We start from the raw sequence: 25,146 nt of genomic DNA, 5'->3' as shown, positions 1-25,146 counted from the left end.
GTAAACTTTCTGAATGCAATCTGTTCTGTTTTACTCTCAGTCAACAAAAAATACATCTCCAGCCCTGGTTTATCTGCCAAGATTCAGTTAATTACATTAATACACATTAAGATGAATGGAAACCACACCTCACCCTCTAGCCTTCTATAATCAATCAGTGAAGAGACAGAAGAAGAAAGCAGAAGCAGCAAAGAAATGGGCTACTGTGTGAGAGATTACCATCCAAAGGCCTACTTTTCGAGCAGAGTGACCCAAACTAGGTGACCTCTACCCTTCTATGCAGACAAGACTAGAAAGCCCTTTAAAGATCATTTCAGTGGAGATAAGAGTTCTGATGATGCAATTTCAAAAACAATGATCTAAATAAAAGTGTTTTTCAGTGGAAAATTTGTATCACTAACAGGTGGGTGTTGCTAGGCAACGAATATTGCAGTGTTTAATCTCTACCCTTCCTAGGGAATGGTATGATGGAAGAAAATAAGCCTTTTCAGCATTGCAACATAATAGTTGTATGTGGCAATTCTGTAGTCTTCTTTTAGACCATAATTTCTTTTATGCTGAAATAACTATAATTTTTGTTAACATGTATCAATCAGTTTACCTCCAGTTTTAGAAAACTGTTTTACAATCCAGTGATTAATAAGAATGCACTAAAACTGGCCTAAATCAATTAGCAGTATATATCCTTATAATAAATGCTATGAGTGACCAAAAAAACAGATGTAGGTCATCTGGAATTGCACCTGCATGTCATTTCTTCAAGTAACACTACTTAGAAAATATACAGCATTTAGAAGTATGAGTTTCAAAGAGAAAATAAACTCCAGAGATTAGTTAAGAAATAGCTATGCTTCAGGGTACCTGGATGGCTCAGTTGGTTAATGACTCAACTCTTGATTTTGGCTCAGGTCATGATTTCAAGGCCCTGGAATCGAGCCCTGCATTGGGCTCTATGCTTAGCATGGAATCGGCGTGTCCCTCTCCCTCTGCCCCTCCCCCTATGCTTGCTTGCTCACTATCTCTAAAATAAAATAATAAAATCTTAAAAGAAATAGCTATTTTCTGTAATTTTGTAATTTGAAAAGACTTATGAGCAGTTAGAACCTTATTTATTATCTCTTGTATGCTTTAATGCCCAAATGCCAATGAAATTGGATACTTAGGTAATTCTTTGATACTGTTTCAGCTGCACAAGAATATAGGCTCAGGTGATGAGTATAGTCAGAGGTGACATGCTTAAGGAAACCTAAGATAGCATGAGCATTTTCAAGTTCATTTCTTAGGATGTAGAATATGGGATATTCTGGTAAAGACCTGAATTTGATTAGCTAGGTAACAACTTTTTATGTGGCTCAGCCCTTTCATCTATAAAAGGGGAGAATGTTAAAACTCACTTTTGTGGTTATAGTAAAGATTATATAATGTTAAAAAATAGTGAAGCACTGTATGAAATACAAAGTTCAAGTAAGTAAGATTATTGTTGTCCCAAACACTTATCTCTCATTATAAAATGGGAATGCTGAGATACCTAAACAATTTTGTCTACATAGATATTCATGCTGTACTAAGCCATCCTAGACTTTTACCTGTCTAGGATGACACTGGTGATCTTTATATTGCTGGGATCATCCAAATATTTACTGTTAATTCATATTCATGTTGCTATGGCCTTGCTTTTAGATAATAATACTATTCTGTTATCAAGTATCTACCTTAGTCCAAGAGAGTTTGTAAAACAAAGGCCAAAGTAATTTAAAATAACTACCTAGGATTTTTACATCTTATCTTCCATTTTACTAAAGAACTAAGAAACAGAAACCTAAGACCTAATATTTCTTTCCAAGAAATATAATCCTATCAGTTCATGCTTATAAAATTATCTTTCTCTATATCTAAATTAAGAGAACAGCCACCTCTACTACCAATTTATTGGCCATATTCATATTTTCTCTCTGAATAGAAAAGGTATGTGCATTAACTCTTGATTTTGAACAACTTTTGTAATTTAACCATCGGTGTGTTGAGGGTTTCTTTTAGTCTTTGCAATAGTCAATATAAACTTTATATATGGAAAGCAATTAACCTTTATGTATCTCTAACAATAGATTTTATTTATATTAGTTTTTATCTCAATAGCAATCACTTTACAGATGTGGAAACCGAGTCCCCAGAGACACTGGTAAACGAAGGTCCCTCTGTTACTACTTCCCCCAAATAATAGTGTGGTCCCTTCTTTATCTAGCCTTTTCTCTCCTCTATTTTTAAAACAGAGAGTAAGAAAAATGGTGCTTCTAGGGTGCCTGGGTTGCTCAGTCGGTTAAGTGGTTGGTCTTTGTTTCAGCTCAGATCATGGTCTCGAGGTCTTGAGATCAAGCCCCATGTCAGGCTCCCTGCTCAGCAGGGAATCTGCTTGAGATTCTCTCTCTCCCTCTCCCTCCACCAGCCCCATGAACTCTCTCTCTCTGTAAAATAAGTATATAAAATCTAAAAAAAAAAAAAAGAACCATAGTTACTTCTATTCTTAGATTCAGTGAGCAATGCAAAAAGCATGTTATGTAAACTGACTACACAATTTCAAACCAAAGTATACCACTAGTTCAGGGGCACCTGGGTGGCTTAGTAGGTTAAGCATCTGCCTTCAGCTCAGGTCATGATTTCAGGGTTCTGGGATACAACCCCATGTTGGGTTCCTGGCTCAGTGGCGAGTGTGTTTTGCTTTCCCCCCACCCCACCCCACTCATGCTCTCTCTCTCTCTCTCTCACTCATTCTCTCTAGCAATAAAAACCTTAAAAATAAATAAATAATGTATACCAAAGTTCATTTATACCACAAGTTCATTTACAAAACTTGAAGGCTCCAACTTTCAGTTAGACTGTATTAGATGAGTGGCAGTTAAGTCTTGAAAGATGCCAAATTCAATCCCTCTCTTGCGGAGTATACACTGTCTCCTGTCCCTGAGAAGCAGGGCTGGCTGGCTGACTTGCTCTAAGAGGCCTGCTGCTTTGGCTTTCCCATTCCTTTGGGGCAGCCATTGCCATGTAGGAGAACAGCAGCCTTGACGAGAGAGCTGAACAAAGTTGCATGAATGAACCCACCTGACATAACAGAAAACAAAACAGCCATGTGGTTGGGCTCTAGCTGAAATTCTGACTGGAAAACTGTAAGTAGTAGTAAATCATTGTTTTTTAAGCTAGTGAGTTCAGGGTTGTCATACAACTACAGATAATCTGAAATGAGGTGTAAGGCAGCAGCATTAATTTTAACTGTGGGGTTTCAGCTCTATTACAGAAAATATCCAGGAAAATAAAGGAGAAAAATAAGGAAATTCAAGTATGCAAGAAGGAAAACTCATGAAGGAGAAGAATTTGTAAAGTTGTAGATAAGAATAGAGCAGAATAGGGACGCCTGGGTGGCTCAGCGATTGAGCGTCTGCCTTTGGCTCAGGGTGTGATCCTGGGTCTGGGTATCAAGTCCGACATTGGGCTCCCCAAGGGAAGCCTGCTTCTCCCTCTGCCTAGGTCTCTGCCTCTCTCGGTGTCTCTCATGAATGAATGAATGAATGAATGAATAAATAAATAAATCTTTTAAAAAAAGATAGAGCAGAATGAAATATAAATAGCCAACTCGGATGGAAATGCACACACAGAAGTTAAAAGTTTCTAACTTCAAGCATGTTACAACTATTTGAGATTTAAAATAGAAAAAAAAAGTGTATATACAAAAAAGGAGAAAGAAAAATAACTGGATTGTGAGGGCTATGCCAGAGAAAGTTTCAGTAACTCATGACATATTATAGTGGTAAGTAAGACACTGGCAAGAGAATGAGTTCCAAAAATGCTGGATATGAGAGTCAAAAAATTGGGGTTCAAGTCTTGGTTCTATCTCTTGTTAGTCAAACGAAGTTAACTAAGTTATTGTCCCATTCTAGGCTTCTATCCCTTATTGCTCTAAAATGCCCTCTTGTGCTTTATGTAGACTCAGATCTACCATTAGCTAGACAAATCACTTACATACCATCTGAAACACAGTTTTTTCTCTTGAGAAGTGACTGGTGAGGATTAATAACCTGTGAGCAGAACTTGAGTTGGCCCTTCTAATAAAATAAGATTCAAATTCGTGTTCTTGGAGAAGAAACTCCTTTATGTTCCTTAGATATTTTTTAAGTAGATAAGGTACTGTGCCTATAATAGGTAAGAGATAGAGCCCCACCACCTTCAAGATGTTTGTATTTTAGGAATTATAAGGGTAGTATGCAGAGAGGCTAAGATAAATTGCACTGCCTTTGGAGCACTTACCTGGGCAAACTTGTGAATCTGCTCTACCACTGCAGCAAAGAGAGCATGAACACTTTCGTCAATCAGACTCTGCATGTAATGTACCGCCTCTTCATCAGACAGGTCTAGTCGGAATTTATCCTGAACCTACAAGGTCACACAGTAGGTTAGTCTTTTGAATGAAAAAAAAAAAAAAAAAAAAAAAAAAAAAGAACTCACTTTGAAGAGACCGATCAAATTGATTGAGATGTTGTTACAATACATTATGACCTATTTCTATGACAAAGAAGTGATTCATAACTTACAAGAAGTTTTGAATATTATTCTCTTGAATGAAGCTTATTGTTTTTGCTATATGTTCTTTATCACTCTTTTCTTGTTGGTTGTTAGGTGTTTTTTAAGAAAAAATAAACAGGGGCACCTGGGTGGCTCAGTGGTTTGAGTGTCTGCTTTTGGATCAGGTCATGATCCTGGGGGTCCCAGGATCAAGTCCCGCATCAGGCTCCTCAGAAACAGGAACCTGTTTCTGTCTCTGCCTCTCTCTGAGTGTCTCTCATGAATAAATAAATAAAATCTTAAAAAAAAAAAAGAAAAAAGAAAAAAAAAAGAAACAAACATGATTCTGTTAGATACTGCAAATAATAAAAAAATTAGGGATCCCTGGGTGGCGCAGCGGTTTGGCGCCTGCCTTTGGCCCAGGGCGCGATCCTGGAGACCCAGGATCGAATCCCACATCGGGCTCCCGCTGCATGGAGCCTGCCTCCCTCTGCCTGTGTCTCTGCCTCTCTCTCGTTCTCTCTCTGTGTGACTATCATAAATAAATAAAAATTTAAAAAATAAAAAAATTAAAAAAAAATTAAAATAAATAAATAAATAAATAAATTAAAACATAAATTGTTCCTTTTAACTCAAAAGTGCACTTTGGTTTTTTTGCCTTTCTTTTTTTCTAAAGTTTTATTTATTTAAGTAATCTCTATACTCCACATGGGACTTGAACCCAGGACCCTGAGATCAAGAGTCACTCACTCTTCTGACTGACCCAGCCAGCCACCCCTATTTTTCTGCATTTCGAAGCTAGAACTACTATTTAAAATTTATTTTAAAATGTGGCATATTTATTAATAATCTCCTCACTTTATCCCTGCTATTTATTATTATTAAATGGATATACCAAGTTGAGATTATAATAATATTCTCCCACATTGTCTCAATGCCTGTAAAGAACAGGAACCATGCCAATAACTGGCAAAATTACATCTTCCAAAATGTCTCCTTTCCTATAGTGATTCCTCATACTTCTGCAAAGAACTACTTCAATTGGTCTGTAATTTTCAGAGAGGAATTTTTCTTTACTTCATATTTAAAGTTACAGTTGATTCCCAATAACAATAAGGTTTAGAAAAATTAGGAGAGATATTCATGAGAATGGTTCCTAAAAACTAAAAGCCAATAATATTATTGAATGACTACTCTGTGCAAAACACTTTATATGAAGTATTTCACCTGACTCTGAGATTAGCACTGAGGTAAACAGTATCTCTACCTCTACATATAGACACTGAGGCAAAGAGAATTTATGAAGCCAATCAACCCAGAGATCCTTAACTCATGCTTCTAGACAATCTCATGCCACTGCACACAACCTTTATAACTCTACTCCTTTCTCCCCTTGTAAGTGACCCAAATATACTTCTGGGGAAGCAGGCAAGGAGAAAATGTTTCCAAGCAAATAAAAAGTGGTCACATTTAGTATTTCCTTTTAAGCATAGAGTTTAACTACTAGAAAACCAAGAAGGAAGAGTACGACAAGCCATGGCCCTGGATCCGCACTTATCTCTTCACTAGATTGGAGGTATACCAAATGATACAACAGCTCTGCAGCTTCAGGATGGGGAGGTATAAGAGAGGAGGATATAAAAAGTAAAGGACAGTTCTGTGGAGAGACGTCTGAAGGAATATCTTGAATGAACTAGCTCTCTCATTTCTGAATCCCAATTAATGGCATATCTGTTCCTTGAGTTTAATCCTTTATTTTCTCTGACTTAAAAAGATGTCTGACAGGTTTGGAACTATTTTTAAGGACATCAAAAAACTATAGGGCAGGACAAGAAAAACTTTAGCCAAATTTATCAAAACTTACATGCTTGTATAAGTGTTGAAACACAAACAAAATATATGTATTTGGCATATAAAGTAAATGTTATTTAACAAATCTGAAAAAAAATCATCCTTAACTGCATATAAATGGCTGATCTGGCATCATATATACTGAGCAGGCTACTTGTTATTGTTCTGTAGGTCCTCAAGCTTCTAATCCTTTTTCTACAAGCTGCATTCTCTCTGCTCTTCAGGTTATAGATTTAAGCTCTAGTCACGTGTGCGTGTGCGCACACACACACACATTCTCTAATATTCCAATTAGTTCTAAATATTAAGTTTTGTCTTTAATCACATTTCGATGTACACTCTTCTTGCATCCACATTCTCAGGTGTGTAGAACTATTCCCCAAACAAAACCCTATAACACATTTCTAGACTAAACTATACTGTCTTTCTTAAGGAGCACAGTGACTTCATTTATACCTTATCTTTACCCTTTTCTTTCAAAGCTCAAAATACATCATTACAAGACTAATTAATATTCATTAATAAGGAAGACTTCTACTTAAAATAATTTAGTGTTTAGCATCTCTGAAATAAGAGTAACTTTCATTAAAATAATAAAAGCAGACATTCCCTGTTAAATATTTTTAATCCAAATTATTAGAGCTTAAAAAAAGTTTTTCCTTGTACTCATTTCCTAATAATTTAATCACAGAAGTGATTACAACAAAGGAAAATTTTTCACTCATCAGAGTGAAAGGAAGAGTTTTAATGTAAACAGTATTTCCTTGCTGAGTTCATTTGATTATCTGAGCTGCATTAGAATAAAAAAAAATTCCCTTACTTGAATAAAAACCAAAATTTAAAATAAAGAGTAATTAAAAAGTAAAGTGATAAAAACTGAGCCCTCATTCAAATAACTGCTAAAAGAGAATCAATGCTATAATTGTTTGTAATAAAACACAGGATTACTAGAGAAAAATAAAACCTACATTACCAAAATTCAATCAGAGTGGATGTTATGGCTTGTATGTTTTAATAAACCCTATAGGCACCAAAGGTAATTTAATTATACAGGTCATTTGAAATAGATCTTCAGACAATTTGTAGCTTCTTATAATATATACAGAGATACATATATTTCATTTTCTTAAAGATTTATTTATTTTTAGAAAGAGAGAGAGCAAGCATGGGGAAGGGCACAGGGAAAGACTCTAAGTAGACTCCCCACTGAGTGCAGAGCCTGACATGGGCTCAATCTCAAGACCCTGAGATCATGACCTGAACTGAAATCAAGAGTCAGATGCTCAACTGACTGAAGCACACAGGCTTCAGTACACACACACACATACACACACATTTGTGTACTAAAAGACAATGCCACTAAGGTAGCTGTAACAAACGGGCACTGTCCTTAAACAATAAAATCAGTGATTTTCTAAAAAGGAAACAGAAACAGAACAAAATATCTAGTAAGAGCAAGAATAACATAATTAGCAGAAGAAACTGGAAGACTCAGTTTAACAAATACCATTAAGAGAACTTTTATAATTAACTTCTGAACAGGAGTGAAATCAGGAAAAAGTGCCTATATGACCAGAGGTAAACAGACTGAAAGTACACAAGTCCTGAATATATCATTACAAAAAGAAGAAGAAGAAGAAGAAGAAGAAGAAGAAGAAGAAGAAGAAGAAGAAGAAGAAGAAAGAAGAGAAAGAAAAGAAAAGAAAAGAAAAGAAAAGAAAAGAAAAGAAGGCAAAAATATTTAGTATCTAGTACACCCATCAATTACATTACAGCCAAGGAAATTTTCATCAATCAATTACATTGTTTGATGAATGAGCTTTAGTCAATAAATTAAAAAATAAATGACAAAAAAATAAGTCATGCCAAAAATCAGTGTGGTAACTAGTCTATTTCCTATGGAGAGAAGGGAGTTTACTGAAACAATGCTTGCTGAATAAAATAATAAATGAAGTCTTAATAAGACTAATTTTCTTAAATGGTTAAACAATAAAGTATTTACATTAAAAACCTCTCGTTATTTGTGATAGACTCAAAACTAGGTAGAAGAGATTCTTATTTATGTTTGCAATGGTATGGATATTTGTGCCCCTCTCTCCCTAAATCTATGTTGAAATACCAATGCCCAAGGAATCCCTGGATGGCTCAGCGGTTTAGCATCTGCCTTTGGCCCAGGGTGTGATCCTGGAGTCCCGGTATTGAGTCCCGCGTTGGGCTCCCTGCATGGGGCCTGCCTCTCCCTCTGCCTGTATCTGCCTCTCTCTCTCTGTCTCATGAATAAATAAATAAAATCTTAAAAAAAAAAGAAAGAAAGAAAGAAAGAAAGAAAGAAAGAAAGAAAGAAAGAAAGAAAGAAAGAAAGAAAGAAAGAAATACCAATGCCCAAAAGTGAAAGATACTAGGGTAGTGCCTTTGGGAGGTGCTTAGGTCAGGAGAGTGGGACCCTCATGAATGGCATTAGTGCTCTTATAGAAGAGATCCCACAAAACTCCCTAGCACTTCCACGAGATGAAGATATAAGAAGTCTTCAACTCAAACAGGGCACTCACCTGACCAAACTGGCACCCTGATCTTGGACTTCCAGACTCCAAAACTATGAGAAATAAATTCGTTGTTTATAAGACATCCATTCTCTGGTACTTTGTCATAGAAGGCCAAATGAATGAGACAATGTTCAATCCAGAGGAATCTTTCTTTCTTTTTTTTTTTTTTAAAGATTTTATTTATTTATTCATGAGAATACACAGAGAGGAGAGAGAGAGAGAGAGAGGCAGAGACACAGGCAGAGGGAGAAGCAGGCTCCATGCAGGGAGCCTAATGCGGGACTCGATCCTGGGTCTCCAGGATCACACCCTGGACTGAAGGCGGTACTAAACCACTGAGCCACCCAGGCTGTCCAAAGGAATCTTTCTAATAACGTTCAGAATCAGTTATGTCAAACCTTGCAGCTTTTGGGTCCCAATTATTATTTTCACCCCTCACAGAGTCTCCATCTCTAAGACGGCTACTGTCCATTAGTAATTATATACTTCCGCAAGGCAAAAAGCTATGCTATCCTTCAAGTTCAATACTGATTCACCTTGATATTGAAAATCATCTCATCTTTGGATTTTTTAAAAAAGTGCTTTCTATATACCACCTCCAACTCCCACCCCCGCCAAATCAGAGAATCAGACCCTAATTCAGACAAAAATCTTCAAATCCGCTACCCTTTCTCCCATCTCTTGTTGGAATTCATGGTACGACAACTCTGAATCACTGTTCACCTACATGAAGACTATCCTTTTTTCTTTTCCTTGCAGGCTGAGTTGAAAGGCAGGTCTCTACTCTGCTGACACAGTAAGAAACCCCTGTAACTAAGGATATGGATGGGAAGGATTAAGAATGGCTCTTTTCTCCCAGTTAGGATTATAATAGTTTGCCTCTGATCTTTAGCATGCATAGCCTGGAAGTGCCAGGAATCAGATATTCTATCAGGAATATTAAAGAAGAGCTAAAAAATCTAGAAAAAAGAGCAAGGGTAATAGTAGTAAGCTTTCTCTCTAGATACAATGACCTACTCACGTGACTGTGGGTATGATCAGAACTGGCTACAGGGACTGGAGAGGCTATTGCATTCTGAAAGGTGAAAAAATTATACAAAAGGTCTCTTTCTTAATTTATGTTACTTAAGACTCTAAAATCAGGAACATCAAGGGGAAATGGATGATTAAAACCTTAACATCCTTTATATATGAAAAGTAGACTATAATACCTGACAATGTATAAAAATTACCTTTTTCACAGTTTTATCTGGTTCAAGAGCAATATCTGGAATGTTTGCATCCACCATCAGGGAAAATAAATTCAAAATCAGGTTAGAATACCTAAAGGAGAGTGGAAAAGAAAAAAAATAGCAACATGTTAGAATTTTGCAATTCTTTCTCCTGTCAAGAATACTCCTAGAAGTAGTCATACTTGGATCTTTATTATTACTTCTACAAAAAATAGAATGTGTGTAGAATGTGCCATTACCAGCTGTCTCAATGAAAAAGTAAGTTTGAATAATTATCTTATTCTGGGGTCTTGATAAAAGGCCCTTTCTAAGTCCCACACTATGGGATAAACTTTTGGAGTAGCCATCCAATGACATTCTTTTCATTCTTACAGTGAGGATAATTTCTCTAGAAGAAATCTAAGGAGAATCCATTTTATACCTAATTAGCATTTACTAAACACTGCTAGATGATGTCTAAGAATCTGCTACCTTAAGACTACCTCAATGTGTCATAGATAAAGGAATGAAAAAGAGATGCTGTCATCCTACTGATCATTCAGGAACATCCCCTCAGGGATATAAATCACCATTTTAGGAACTATAGCAACTTGTCTGGATATAAGCAATCCTAAATGAACGAGAAAACAGCTAATACTCTACTATATTAAGGATAGGCTAGATATATAAATAATATCATCTTTGGACTAAAGGTTTATTTTCACCAAACCTCAAACTCTCCTCTTCCTCTCCCTCTAGAAAGAATGGTACTATTCCAAATGTTCATTTTCGGAAGTGGAGCCTTGTGGGGAAAGGTATAAGTATATACTGGGTTCCTGCTCCAGAACACTCCCTCCTTGGGCAGTTATAATTTTTCTGGAGGGCTCCTTTTTAGCACTGCAGTAATAAAAGAAGTTCAAGTTTGACTCTGGGGGATGGATAAGAATAAAGGACGCTTTGGTTTTAGGCAATAAAGGCTTTTTAACTGATCTCAGTAATGTATCAACAAGTACCTTGCATGTTTTCTCTGAAGGTCAGACATTAGGTGACGCAGAATCTTTATTCCAGCCATCTACTTATCCATAATATAAAAAAGCACAACTTGTTACCTAAAAACTGGCTATTATTGAATTATCATGATAATGGAACTTGTAGACAAAAATAACTGTTCATATAAACCTCAAATTACCTATTTTATCATTTTTGAATTTTTATATTGTCCATGAAAATCAAGAGGGACCATAATTGGAAAAAAAAGAAAAGGGACTACAATGAAAACTTATACCTTGAAATCATCTAATCAAATTAGGCCCTAACTCACTTATATAGTAACAGCTAATCAGCTGTAACCTAGCTTTAAGTTACTAATTTTCTTGAGAGAATGGATTTTTAAAAAAAAGTATCACAGATGTTATTCCATTTCTACTCATATAATTATTGTATTTATTCAACCAACAAATACTCTATACATTGTTCTAGGCACAAGGACTACAGTGGTGAATTGAGCAAACAGGGTCCCTACATTCATGAGGTGGACATTCTGCAAGGGAATGGGGCAAGGGGATGGGAACTCACAAAATACAATGATAATATAATTTCAAACCTGGCTGACTGATAAAAAGATTTACGAAAAGGAAAAACAAAAAATAGGGAAATGGGTCAGAGACTGATGGGGTAGGGAAAGGGACCATCAACCATCTTAGGTCTGATTTTATTCTAACTGTGCTGGGAAGCAGCAATTGAGTTTAAAGTGTGGAGCAACACACTCGGATATACATTTTTGTTTTACCCTTTTCAAGGGAAGTGCGAACACAGTCCCCCGCTAGCACAAATTATGCAGTTGAGTTTTCCACATTTGGGGAAATTGCAGGGTTAGGCACCTTTGGAGTACAATGAAGAAGGCTCACCCTAGGAAAACCACCTTCATGATCATGGTATCTCCCCTACCAGGTGAGTAGGAGATACACACATTTCAAAAAGAATGCAGTCAGGGAAACTATCTGACTGATGTCTAGGTAGGAAAGAAACAATATAGATGTTCTCAGGCTGTAGTTTAGAGATGGAGGGGCAGACAGTGCTGATGGTTTCAATGAAGTAGGGGGGAGAAGGCAGAGGAACTGAATGTCAAGGATTGAGCCTAAGCAATGGGAAACTATGGTTGTTCACCACAATAAGAAACAGAATGAGCAAAGAGCAGGACTTGGGACAGGGAAGCAGTAATGTTCTGTTTTAGACACACTGAATTTGAAATGCCTACCAGATTCTTAGTCAAGATGTCAAGCAGACAGAGGCCTCAGAGGGGATATCTGGGCTGATGGCATCAGTTCAAAACATCAGCATTTGGATCCTAATTAAAGTCACAGGTCTGGATGAAAATGCTGAAGGAGAGTTTGGGGGAGGGGAGGGGACAATCCAGAACTAAATGCTTTATACTGACAATGAAACTTCTAGACAGTTCAGTACGTAAAGGTCAGACAGCAGAGTGAAGAAATCAGCAAAGCAGCAAAAGTAGCCAGCAAGGCAAAAAGAAAACAGAGGAGTGGGTTACACCAAATCTTAAGAAAGGTTTTCAGGGACAAAGGAGTGCTCAACTGTGTCAAAGATGCTAGGAATCCATGAGATTTCATATATGTAACTGTTTATCTTGATAAAATTAGTTTTAATAGCAGAGTAGGGCTGGAAGACTTACTGGAGAAGGCTGAAGGCAGAAGAAGAAGCAAGTTAGTGGAGACAGTGAGAACAGACCTTTTTAAAAGGAGATGGGCTATGAAAGAGAATAAAGAACTAGGGCAAGAATGCAGTATCTTACTAGACTTCGACTTACTAGACTTCTTCCCACTAGAGGTCAGTGGCACTCATCTCATTGTGACAACAAAACTGTCTCTGGACATTGCAAAACGTGCTCTGGGGGAAAGAAGAGTGCAAAATAACTCCAATGGTGAGAACACCATGGCTGTTGGCTTTACTTCAGTAACATACAGCTGCTGCACTGTACACATGAAATAGGAAAGCACACAGTTCTGATGAGAAATGAAGTAGCAGAAGGTAAGGTTATAGGATTGGATAAAAATGTGTAAGAAAGTTTAGAGAGAAAGGCAATGATAGTTTGAAGCCATAAAATTCAGTGGAGAAAAGAGAAAAGTAGGAATATCAGGTAGATTTTATATGGTGGAATGCTGACAAGACTGGATATATCAATGAGGTTACAGACTTCTAAGGAATGAGTATAATGCAAAAATAAGCTGTAAGGATAGAAAATGCTGGTCAGAGAATGAAAAGCCTGAAACTGAGATTTTGGAGGGCTAAATTAATGGTACTGATGAAAGGGAGTGGACAAGGCTGGCTCTACATTGAGAAGGTGGCACTCAGATATCGGTTGTGGTTGGAGCATTCAACACGTGAATGCTGAGGGCACAGCAGCAGTCGTGAAGAAGGCAATACAAGTTTTCAAAGAACAGAGCATGATGGTAGCAATGGGGAGGATATCTATTGGTGTGATCCCATGATGTCTGTGCCTCTGCTTCTCTTCTTTAAGCAAGCAAGGAACCACAATAGGGAGCAAGGAGGGCACCAAGCTTTGAGCTATGTAGGATATGGAAACAAAGAAGATCCACTTGAGAGGGCTGTAAGACCATGGTCTTAGCAGAGTACAGCCAGCTGCTAGGTCATTAAAAAAACATGCTCTTTCAATGAACCCTCAATTATTCACATTCTGCTCTGTTGACTAGACACTTTTTCCCAATCTTGCCATAAGGGAATCTCAGAATATATCACAGGGTAGATTCCCAGAGTAACACAGGGAGGGAAATGCAAGGCTCAATTCTGAAAGGGATATTTCAGAGGTTCTCAAAGCTGCCCATTAGATTCACCTGGGAGCTTCTTAAAAATATTAACGCCTGAGCCCAAGCCCAGACCAAGTAAATCTGACTGGCCCCCAAACTATTTTTCTCCCTAAAGTTCCCTCAGGTAATCCTAATGGACAGCCAGGATCTATGTTAAAATGTTTGCCTTCATGGAAGCATATGTGTGCTTCTCTTTTAAAAGGAAAATATTAATGTTTTCCGGAACATCTGTTGTTTTTAATTTAGCCACCCATGCTTCTATTATTGTAGCAAAAGAAAACAAAATGTAAATAAATATAAAATGGGATATTCTATAAGAAGTTTAAACACCCAATTACATTATAGAAAATCTATCACTACATTAACTGTATTAATCTTTTACCTCTGTTGCTATGAACCTGCATTTTTCCATTTAAGATAGGGCATGTGACCCTAACAGAAAGTATATATTAAACAGACTAGTCATTCAATATCCTACCCAGAAAAATAGATTTAAAGATTACTGGACATCTTTAAAAACATTACCAAAATAAAATAAAAAGTCACGTCTAAATTGTTCACTGAAAACCTTCAACATTAGAAATAGAAATGCATTTAACTGTATCACGTGAGGTTTCCTACAGTGCTCCAGAGGTCTATTTCCTCTATAGTATATTCACTTTGCATCCAACAAATATCAAAAAAGAATCCTATTTTTTTTAAAAAAGATTTATTTAATAAGTATACTACTTGAAGGAGGGAGAACAGTGAAGCTAATGATGAAAGGAAGTATGATCAATATAACATCATGGCCATTTAGTAATTATGCAAACATTCTCAATGTAAAAACTTTCGAATGCATTCCCAATTTCAGAATTTTTACTGAAAAATTTAGGCCATCTCTGTATCCTAAGTGTCTATTAATGTTTGGCATACACATGGGTTAAGAGAAAGAGTTATGTTTCCCTTGGACATTTAAAATATTTTAGCATGACTCTTACCATGAGACAGCATTCAAAAACCAAATTTACCAATTAATTACTGGTGTAGTGGATACTGATTCATCATGTATTTTGTTACAAGAAAATCATAACGACACCATAACATGTGTTCTGTCATCTACACAACTGCAATCATTCATTACTTAGTTCAAAAAGGACTGCTGTGTTTACACAGTCCAATGTTAGTGAATGGTTTCTTGCTGCAGAAAACGATCAGCCATTAACAAAAACCATGAAAGAAGGTAGTTTGTCATTACTACAAACCCTAATTTTAAAAAGTGCCAAATAATCTTAGCTCTAAACACAACTCCTAAGTATCAGGTTCATTCTTATGTCATAAAGCCAATTTTTTTTTACTAACAAAACCATATTCTAAAATACAACATAAAATATAAATATTGGGGGCACCTGGCAGCTCAGTTAGTTAAGCATCTCATTCTTAGGTTCCACTCAGGTCACGGTTTCAGGGTTATGAGGCTGAGCCCTGCCATCAGCTCTGTGTTCAGCACAGAGTCTGCTTGAGACTCTCTCCCTCTCCATCTGCCTCTCCCCACCATACTCTCTCTCTCTTCAAAATAAATAAGTAAAATCTTTAAAAATATTAAAAATTAAAAAAAGAAATGCTGATCAAAAGATTAGGGTCCAACTTAACTATAGTGAAATTTTAAAAAACAAAAAATAAAGTTTTCATGAAGACTTAACATAAACTTACTTAGATTCATCTCAGTGATTTTTCTTAGTAGTGATAAAAGTTAACTTTGGCTCCACATTAATAACCTGCCTGTTTTCTCATTATACTGAATTGCTACTAATCCATTATCAATGACAGTTTATAAAGCACATTGTTTTCCTTCTGCTTTCAGTAAGATAGAGCATCTCTGACATTTCTCTAGTTATCATTTCATATCATTCCATCCGCCTCGTCACTGAGATGCCATGGTTCCATCTAGTTTTTGGTAGGCTTTGACTATTTTAAATTAAAAATCCCAGATATTAAAGTGGAACTCTCATCTCATCTCTCTGAAAGTGCTTCTGTATCACCAGACAAATCAAAGAGCACTGATCTTCTCATTATTCTTCTAGCATTATTCTTTTAGCATTTCTGGTCAGTAAAACTGAGTCACTCTGCCACCTAAAGGATAGTGTGGCTATTTGTAAAATGTACGGCATAGTTTGTGACACATGGTACAGACTGAGTTAACAATGAAGGCCTAATGAGTCACTACAAAGATGAAATCTGATTAACAGAGTACAGCCATTCCCCTAGGACCAGCAGCATCAACATCACCCAGGAACATGGCCTCATCTCAGATACGAAGCAGAAGTTCTGGAGGTTCTCATATAGATACCAAAGGTTCTCATTTAATAAACATATAGAATGTCTATGTTCTAACCACTGTATGAGTAGCCGAGGTTACAAAGACAAGACAGAGCCCACATGCATAGGCAACTTACTATGTATCGGTTATATTTTCACTGGGAAAAGGTGAAAGAAGGTATGTCTCCTGGGCTAGGGGTTTCTGCAAAGTTAAGCTAGGTCAAATGATCCTGTCATTTTTTACTAACCATCACAACAAACATTATTTTTTTTCCCTGATGATATATGATGTTAAGTCCTAAGTAAACTAGGATGAAGAAAGTGGAGATAGAATGGTATTGGAGAAAGAAGAAGGGATAGAGAAAAATCAACTGTCTTATAGCAGGATAACTGATGAGGTGCTAAAAAGAGACAAAATTATATGTAACATTTATTCTTCCATCATTTAACAAACTTCTCAGAGCTCCTGAAGAGCCACCAAAACTAAGGCTGTTAATGTTGCTACAGAATAAAAATGAATGGATTAGTATCACTTTAAATCAGCTATATGCTTCATTCTTTGATAAAGAAGAAGGAAATGAGCTTGGGAGAAGGAAAAGAACTTAATATCGTGATTATAATCCTTCAAGACTGGCTTCAGGGAGATGTGAATGGTTACGAAGCTGCTTAATCTTTTCTCTCTCCCAGCACTGGCAAAGCACACAGAGCATATTTTATTAAAATGATTTTAACCCACTGATTTTGAAACCTCCATGTTCACCTAATCTTATATAATGCCAGCTTCCTATTTGGTGGGATTTAGTAATCATATAATTAGTGGGAAAGCAAGAAATTCTTTTTTCTTTTGCTATCAGACTGTTCATCAAAATAAACATTAAATGTGCATTAAGAAATACTGTTCCCTGTGTCATTCTGGAAAAGAGTGATGCTAAAGAATGTATACATTTAAACAACTCTTCTTGCTCTACAAAATGAAATTATCAAAATTCTTTACATCAAGCAAATTAACTTACCTTCGAAGGTGAAGAAAAGCCGTGTAACACTGTTTGCGGAACTCTTGGTACTGCTCACTCTGGGTGCCCCCCATTCCTTCTACCATTTCTTTATTCAGCTTCATTGGAGGAGGAAGAGGCTTTGGATCGCGACCCAAAATATATCCGAAGTCTATGTGGAAAAGTTTGCCTGGATGTTGATAAGAAACTCATTTGTTTCCAGAATTATCTTTAAAAACTAAGACGGGGATAGGTCATATAATTGGCATAAGCAGTCTCTCTTCATAAAAAATAGTAATTCATGATGAAGTCTATTAAATTGTTTAATCATCTAACTCAGGCTTGGGAGTGATCTTCAGAGTATACTACAGTTCATTTTAACTTACATTTATTCAGATGAAACTGCAGTTAAAATAATCTCAGAGTAATATTAATTTATATTCCACTTTCAGATCTCCAGAATCAAAGACAGCTGGAGGCTAGATAAGTTTTTAAAGTATTAGCAGAAATTAGTATTTTATAGCAAATTTCTCTTGCTACAAGTTTACACAAACTCCATTCAAAAGCAGAAGATCTTGTCTTTTAAGTATTCCTGAGATGAATCCTTTAACTTATCACTATTCCCCTTGCCAAAACAAAATCCCCCAAATTTCAAATTACATTCTTAGCTTCATCTGAACCATTTTCAACTAATCCATGTTACTCAGTAGCTTCAGAGTAGGAAGTCACAATATTTATGTCTGCCGAGAGCTGAAGACAGCTGCAGTGCTATGACAACAAACCCTAGGACAGTTATCTAAACTCACAGACAAGATAGGTAAGAATGTGACTGATCATTCACTTTAGAGAATGATTCACCATTGAATTCATAAAGCATCTTCTGACTTACAAGTAGTATAAAAAAGTCATACATTTTAACCAAAAAAGTAGCCCCCAGGATCCCACAACCCAAGTTCCCCCCAAAGAAGACATTTATGCTCATTTTATGTACTGCTGTATCCCCAGCCTCAGAATAGTTTCTGGCAGTCAGTAAGCACTCAATATTAAATGAAGAAATTAATTCATTTAAAAAGCTATCCAAAAATCTCCCTAGTGCAATCTGCCCACTCTTGTTTGTCTTATAATACATAACCTGTTTTATGTGAAAACCTATCCTTCACCATTGTATTTGGGAAGCTTAGGTACCCCAACCCATCATCCCCTTCAAGAGAAGCAGCCAAAAACTTTCCTTCTTCAAGTACATGTATTGACTTTGGATATACTTTTGCCATCTTGTAAAATATTTTTATACATCAATTCTATCCACTAACACATTAACTAAAACCTCTACTCTTTCTCTGAGCATTATTACTGTTACTTATAAATGTTATCCTCCAACATTTAGTCACTGTTGGAAATATAAAACAATGATGGGCACAGAACTGACTCTAGAGTGGCCCTGGAGTCCCAAGTGAACAGTAACGTATGGCGGGCCCTCTGAGTCAGCAGTGTAACTGCTCTTGAGTACAACTGACACCTTGTTTCACTTGATCAGGTATCAGGAAACAGTCTAAATGTCCACTGTTACGGCAATTATTTCCAAAGCTATAGAGGAGTGTGTCAAGCAAAATAACTAAAAAACTTCGTTTAAGTCAAGAATAGTTAAATCCATAGCTTTGTCCCATTTTAGAAGCTATGTCCCTAAGAGGAAAAAATCATTTTAGTCTGAATGCAAAACCAAATCAAGCTATTTAATATCTAATGACCAGATCTCTTAAAGATACTTACAAATGTTTAACTTCAATACTTCAATCACCATTTTTTAAAAAATTTAAAATGCTGAACTCTGTTCAAAAATAGATATTAATAACTACCATTTTAAAGATGTTTAAAATATACTGAACTGGTATTTATGTCTCTTATATCTGAGATCACAACTGCCAGGAATTAAAGGGATAAGCAGTCTTATTATTTGCCACTCCTCCCAGGCTTGTTCTTACAATGAAAAACTAAATAATACAGTGAGATGGAAATCCTATACAACTGTGAAAATGAGAAAGAACTTCAGATTGTCAAGGCCAGATAATTTTAAAAGTCCAAATTTAAGGAAAATTTAAGGCAATAATGATATTAAATTTAAGTAAAATTCAAAGTAGATACTGGTACTATTTTCAAACAACAGCAAAGAAAACTACACTGAAAATTGGAGTAGACAGTGGACATTGTACTACATCTATGATATGAAGTTCATATATAAAGAGAAACAACAGCTTACACATGAATGAGTATCCAAAGGTTTAAACACTATCATCATCTGGTTATAGAATAAGTGGCCATTATCAATGTAACCACTCTACTGAAAACCAGTTTTCCATTTATCCACATCATCTCCTTGTCTTTTTTTTTTTAAGCTTATACCAGGATTAAAATGTTCTGTTCAAATTGGAGAACTGATGGAAGTCTCTAAAGAACTTTTTAAACGAATGTGTATATCAAGTATAGTAAATGACAGCTGGGGGAGGTGAGGGAGAAAGAATTATAATTAGATATAGAGAGTAAGGAACCGGAAGAGAATTGAAAAAGGGCTTTGTCAACCCCCAACCTCAAACCCCCCTCCACCCCAGCCTTGCTCTCAAAATAAAAAGTAACAGCTTAGTGAAATGGTTCCTCTAGCTCACACCAGGGCGACCTACATCAGCACCCATCTGGTAAAGAGTTACTGGTGAGGCTCCTACCCCACCTATTCATATCAAAACACTTCAGCCAAGTGTGTAATGAAACGATTTCTTCATTTAGCTTTCTCCCCCAGGTTAAACTCTTCCTGAACCATTAAGTCTTATAATCAAGAATCTTGCTTTATTTTTGTATAGTACTGAAACCTAGGATAAGGCCTAGCATTCGGAAGCACTTAGTTGGACTATTTTGCACTATTCTGATAACCACTGTTATCTCAAATTCACATTTACAGCTTAGACTTTAAAAACATTAATACAAGAAATTTCCTTCTAGAAAACAGTTCTTATGGGAAGTTGTTTTGTTTTAAAATTTTTGTATGTTCATTTCCATGAAGATCTATAATAAAATTATCAGATGCTGAGTCTGGATCACCTAGATCCTTATTACTTAGTACTACCTTGTGATTTCAGTGTTTTGGACTGGGTTAGTATTAAACAACAAGGCTACTTCAATTACTTCAGGCTAACACTAACAGAAGCACAATTGGTTATACCTTGAAATTACATGACAACATGCTGAACAAATGAAGGTTATAAAGTAGTTCAAGTAGAGAAAAGTAGTTTAAGAATATTCACATGGGATATATTAATTAACAGCACTCTGAACTCATACTATACTATCTATACCATACTCATACTACAAATGACAATTTCATGTCAATATTACTTCATCTGTCACGTTAATGTTGTTGGATTACATTGTGCTAATCTGTAACATGATTTAATTCATAAACCTGTTTTTACTTTATAGTTATAGAAGAGTAGATGCATAAGAAGTCAACATCAGGTTTTATATTATACATACTTAAGATTATAAAATGTAACGTCAATACAATGGATCTCACTTCTATTTAGAACAATTCTGTGTATTACTCATGATTGAAAAACACCATTTCAGAATTCCAAAATGGGCTTCACAGGTCCCTAGCCACAATAAAATTGATTTGGGGGGGAAATCCATAGACTTCACCAAATTCCCCAGGGAAAGTCCATGATTCCAGAAAAGATAAGAAACAATTTTTAGAATAAGGAGTTTGATAATTGTAGTACTTACAGGGGAAGCATTGTCTCCTAATTCTTTAAAAGTTCAAGGGGTATGCAATCACTGAATTTTCCATGAGTTGGTAAAAAGTCCCTAATCAAATTCTGTTAAGGATTTCACTGACTTCAACAAAACATGTATTCTCTGTTCAGCTAAGCTAAGCACTTCATTTGTGCTTTACTCTCACTCTAAGGTCCCACTTGTTAGACGAATACCATTCTACTCTTCAAGAGGAAAAGAGATGAGAAGCTTACAATATTATAGGTAGAGGTAAACTTTCCTTGGTTTTGTTTAATTCTTTAAATAATTTTTTGTTTTGGGCACCTGGGTGGCTCAGTCAGTTAAGCATCCGACTCTTGGTTTTGGCTCAGGCCATGATCTCAGGGTCATGGGATCCAGTTCCATGTTGGGCTTTGTGCTCAGTGGGGAGTCTGCTTGACAATTCTCTCCTCCTGTCCCTCCCCCAACTTGTACAAGCCCTCTCTCTGTGAAATAAATGAATCTTTAAAACAAAATGTTTTGTTTCATTACCAATATATGTTTCTAATGATACACAGCACTTGAGCAGATAACCTATCTGACCAATCTTTGATTCAAAACTGACTTTTAAAAATAAATCATACTATCCTACTATCAAACTGTATCAGCCATCATACATGGCTTACTTAATGGGCTCCATCCTTTAATAGGAAACTTAGCTCCACTTTTCTCCATTTCACTACATCCATTACTGGAATTCCAATGTCAGCTCTGCATCAGTGATTGCAAATGGAGAGTATATTTCTATCCTTCTTGTAAGAAAACTCTCAAAGAACAGGATTACTGCTTAATTCTAAGGCATTAAAGATTCAGTATCTAACAATGAAACCATTATTATGTTTTGCAAGTTCAAAGAGTCATGTATTCTGAAAAGAGGCTATTAATGTTTTAAGAAAATTCATCTGCGTTGATACCAAAGGGAATGCTTCTTTAAAAGTTAATGTCTAAAATGAAACTTGTAATGATTTAAAACATGCACTTCATGAAATAAAAAAAATGCTTAATCAAGATATTCAGGAGGTATGGGCTTATTCAAATCTATTAACAAATCTATTAACAGTCAAGAGTTAAAGTGTACATAAAACAAACTGAATGCTGATTGTAATTGCCTTTTGTCCCTGACTTGCAATACAAAGGGAATAAGAGGTGCTAATTAAATTTTCTTGTCATCTGAGTAAGTGACATTAACTTATTTCTAAAATTGTAGTCCAGAGTGTAGTTCTTGGGTTAAAGAGAATAAATACTGCTGAAGTAAATAGTATTTCATAGTAGAGGTTATTTTTTTTTAATTTCCCTTTTGTCTATCCAATAATTATATATGACCAATCTCAAAGCTGTACTTACTCCATTTTTTTACACCTAAGCTTAATTCTTCTCTTTGACTCTCTTTTCTCCATAATACACTCTATTTTTTGGAAAAATCCCACACAATCCAAAATTCAAATATTCTTCCCTGACACTCTACTCTATTGTTAAGTTTCCCAATCTTCAGTTTCTTTGCAAACAACCTGACATTTTACTATTTTTCCACAAAATGCCTGTGTTATGTAAATGTTGTATTTTTCTTATGTTTTCTTATGTGAATATTGAAGTTGTCCTACCATGAAACCTAGAAACAGAGAAGATGGGGAACAACTACTTATTGATACAATGGAACCTCTATTTTTGGAATTAAAAATACTCCCTAAGATACACTCCCAATGCTCCCAATACTTATTAGCTTAGTTAAGCCTTAGAATATACTTGGTTAAAGCTATTTTCACTTATAGCTAAAAGCACAGTAATAAAATGTTTTTCAGTAATAATTTTTGAGTAATGAAGAACAGTAAGACATACCTAATTATAGACTAGCATAGACATTCCAATTATCTGCTAAATATTTCATATAATTTTTTTCACATCCAACTGTTAAGATCTTAGGTTTCTTAAGAATAGGCACAAAAGAAAGCTAACTAATGAAAAGTAGGCAAACCACATTTTAGTATACGCGATTCTATGGTCCATTTCTATTCTAGAAAAACACATTTTTAAATCTTCTATGTTTTCATTTTTCCTACAATCATTAAAGCCAATGTAGGTTTTATTCCTTTAAGTATTCTTTTCTTCTGGAGAACTATTTTAATGTCTAAAGCAGAACAGAAACCCTTTGAAGATAAACAACAACAAAAAAAATAGCCTTTGATAATGAATTCTAAAACTTTTTGTCTCAGGGACCTTTTATACTCTTAAAAATCAGTAAAGATCCAAAATAAGCCTTAGTTGGGCTACCTCTATTGATATTTACTGCATTTAAAATGAAAACTGAGACCTTTTAGAGATATGAATCTAAAAATAATAAATCAACAAAATTAAAACATTTTTTTCCTGATTAATAACTATTTTCTAATGCAAAAACAAAAAAAGAACTGGTGAAATGAGTGGCACTCCTTAGATTTTTCAAATCTCTTTAATGTCTGGCTTAATAGGAGACAGCTGGATTCTCATATTTGCTTCTATTTATTATGATATATTGTTTTAAGTAAGAGAATCTAGCCTCCAAATAGATAAGGACTTTTTAGAAGGACAATTTTAATAATCTTTTCAAGTAATTATGGGTAGTTTTCTTTGCTACAGAAATAAATTCTCAAACCCTATCATATGTACTGAATCAGAAATTGAGCCTGAGGCCCAGCAATCTGTATTAACTTGCTCTCTAGATGATACTGATATAAGCCAAAGCTTGAGGACTTCTCATAGACTTTTTTATTGACTAACAGAACTCTCAACTGCAGTTAGGTCACTGTTGGCGGGGGCGGGGGATGGGGGACGGACACCGGCAAAGTGAATCATCTCAATGAATTAAAACTCATATTCAATACTAATAGTTACAGTTTCCCTGTGTTGTACAACCTCATTACTTTAAAATTTGACACATTTTTTGTTCAAAAGGTCACTATAAAAATGTAGTAATTTTTTATTAATCTAATTTATGGTTGCTAGTCCATGGTGGAACTTGAATGCTTTAAAGTGTATCAAAATCTAATTCCTTCCAAAATTATTTATTGCAAAAGAAAACAAATACAGTGTCTACTCAGCTTTAAGAAATAGATCACCTAATAAGAAAACTTAAAAAAAAAAAAAAGTAGTATCCAATCTAGTTTTACTACAATGATTGAATTAAGCTTTGCCATATAAAAGGTGATACAAAAGGACGTAAGCTGATTTGTCTCTACAATGTGACCTTAAACTAATCCAACCAACCTATATTACTTGCAAAGGCACTGTTTATTTCAGCTCCTGAGTATTTTTACCAGAAGGTGTGCTTTTTTTCCACTTGTCTGAAACCCATAGAAACCCATACATTCTTCATGACTCAAAGGAAGTTACTTTCTCCATGAAGTAAGCAATTTCCAGCTCCTTAGGCACAAAGAGTAGATAGCACTTTATCATTTTTTATTACTTCTAATGAAAATAAATAATGTTTTTTAAAACAAACTTAAAAAAAAAAAAAAGAAAACCAGAACCCTTTATAGAAACTATTAACATTTTCTTTATGGTACGTTTCAGTAAACATAAGAAGACTGACTTCCTGATACTGAATATTCAAGAAACTTTCAAAAGCTCAGATTTTAAATAATGTCTAAAAAGAAAACTATTCACATGAAGGTAAGTCCTTCTCATTGCCTAAGAATCTACAGTAATGATTAATAAAGACTAAAAAAGTATTTATGGATTAAAAAGGGGTGGTCTTATGTGCCTGGTTCTCTTTTGCATACATCAATTGAGAAAAACCAATCAAACTGGCAAATAATACTAACATTCACGGTCTATAGGAAAACTAAATTTAGGTAGGAAACATTATTCTAGAAAAGCTAAAGATGGGTGAAAATAACATGAAAAACTTAGTTCATTTATTCCTTTTAAAAGATTTACTGGGTGCCTACTAATTGCATAAAACTTTTTATGCTCCCTTTTCTCAAGTTCCAGGGAATAAATAAACACAGAAAGTTAGTCTATAAGTTATATTTTAGAGTATATTTTACCTACCAAACTAATTAACTTAAATACAGATATCTTAGGAAGC

The 25,146-nt window shown here is 35.4% G+C and overlaps 1 protein-coding gene and 1 non-coding gene across 2 annotated transcripts in view; both read right to left on the bottom strand.

The window, feature by feature from the left end:
* PIK3C3 (phosphatidylinositol 3-kinase catalytic subunit type 3) overlaps positions 1–25,146 on the bottom strand; it is a 135,110-nt gene that overhangs the window by 4,435 nt on the left and 105,529 nt on the right. Inside the window, exons 22-24 of the mRNA XM_025997039.2 lie at positions 17,310–17,478; positions 10,178–10,268; positions 4,297–4,422 (exon numbers count right to left, since the gene is read on the bottom strand). Coding sequence (XP_025852824.2) covers positions 4,297–4,422; positions 10,178–10,268; positions 17,310–17,478 — 386 coding nt within the window. The remainder of the gene's footprint in view (positions 1–4,296; positions 4,423–10,177; positions 10,269–17,309; positions 17,479–25,146) is intronic.
* On the bottom strand, positions 11,952–12,114 carry LOC112918987 (U1 spliceosomal RNA). Its single transcript, XR_003234800.2, has one exon. It is a non-coding gene; the product is annotated as a U1 spliceosomal RNA (small nuclear RNA).

The sequence above is a fragment of the Vulpes vulpes genome, chromosome 13, assembly GCF_048418805.1.
Source record: "Vulpes vulpes isolate BD-2025 chromosome 13, VulVul3, whole genome shotgun sequence".
Classification (NCBI taxonomy): domain Eukaryota; kingdom Metazoa; phylum Chordata; class Mammalia; order Carnivora; family Canidae; genus Vulpes; species Vulpes vulpes.
Note: the sequence above shows the minus strand (reverse complement) of the source record. Positions and strands in the feature narration are given on the sequence as shown.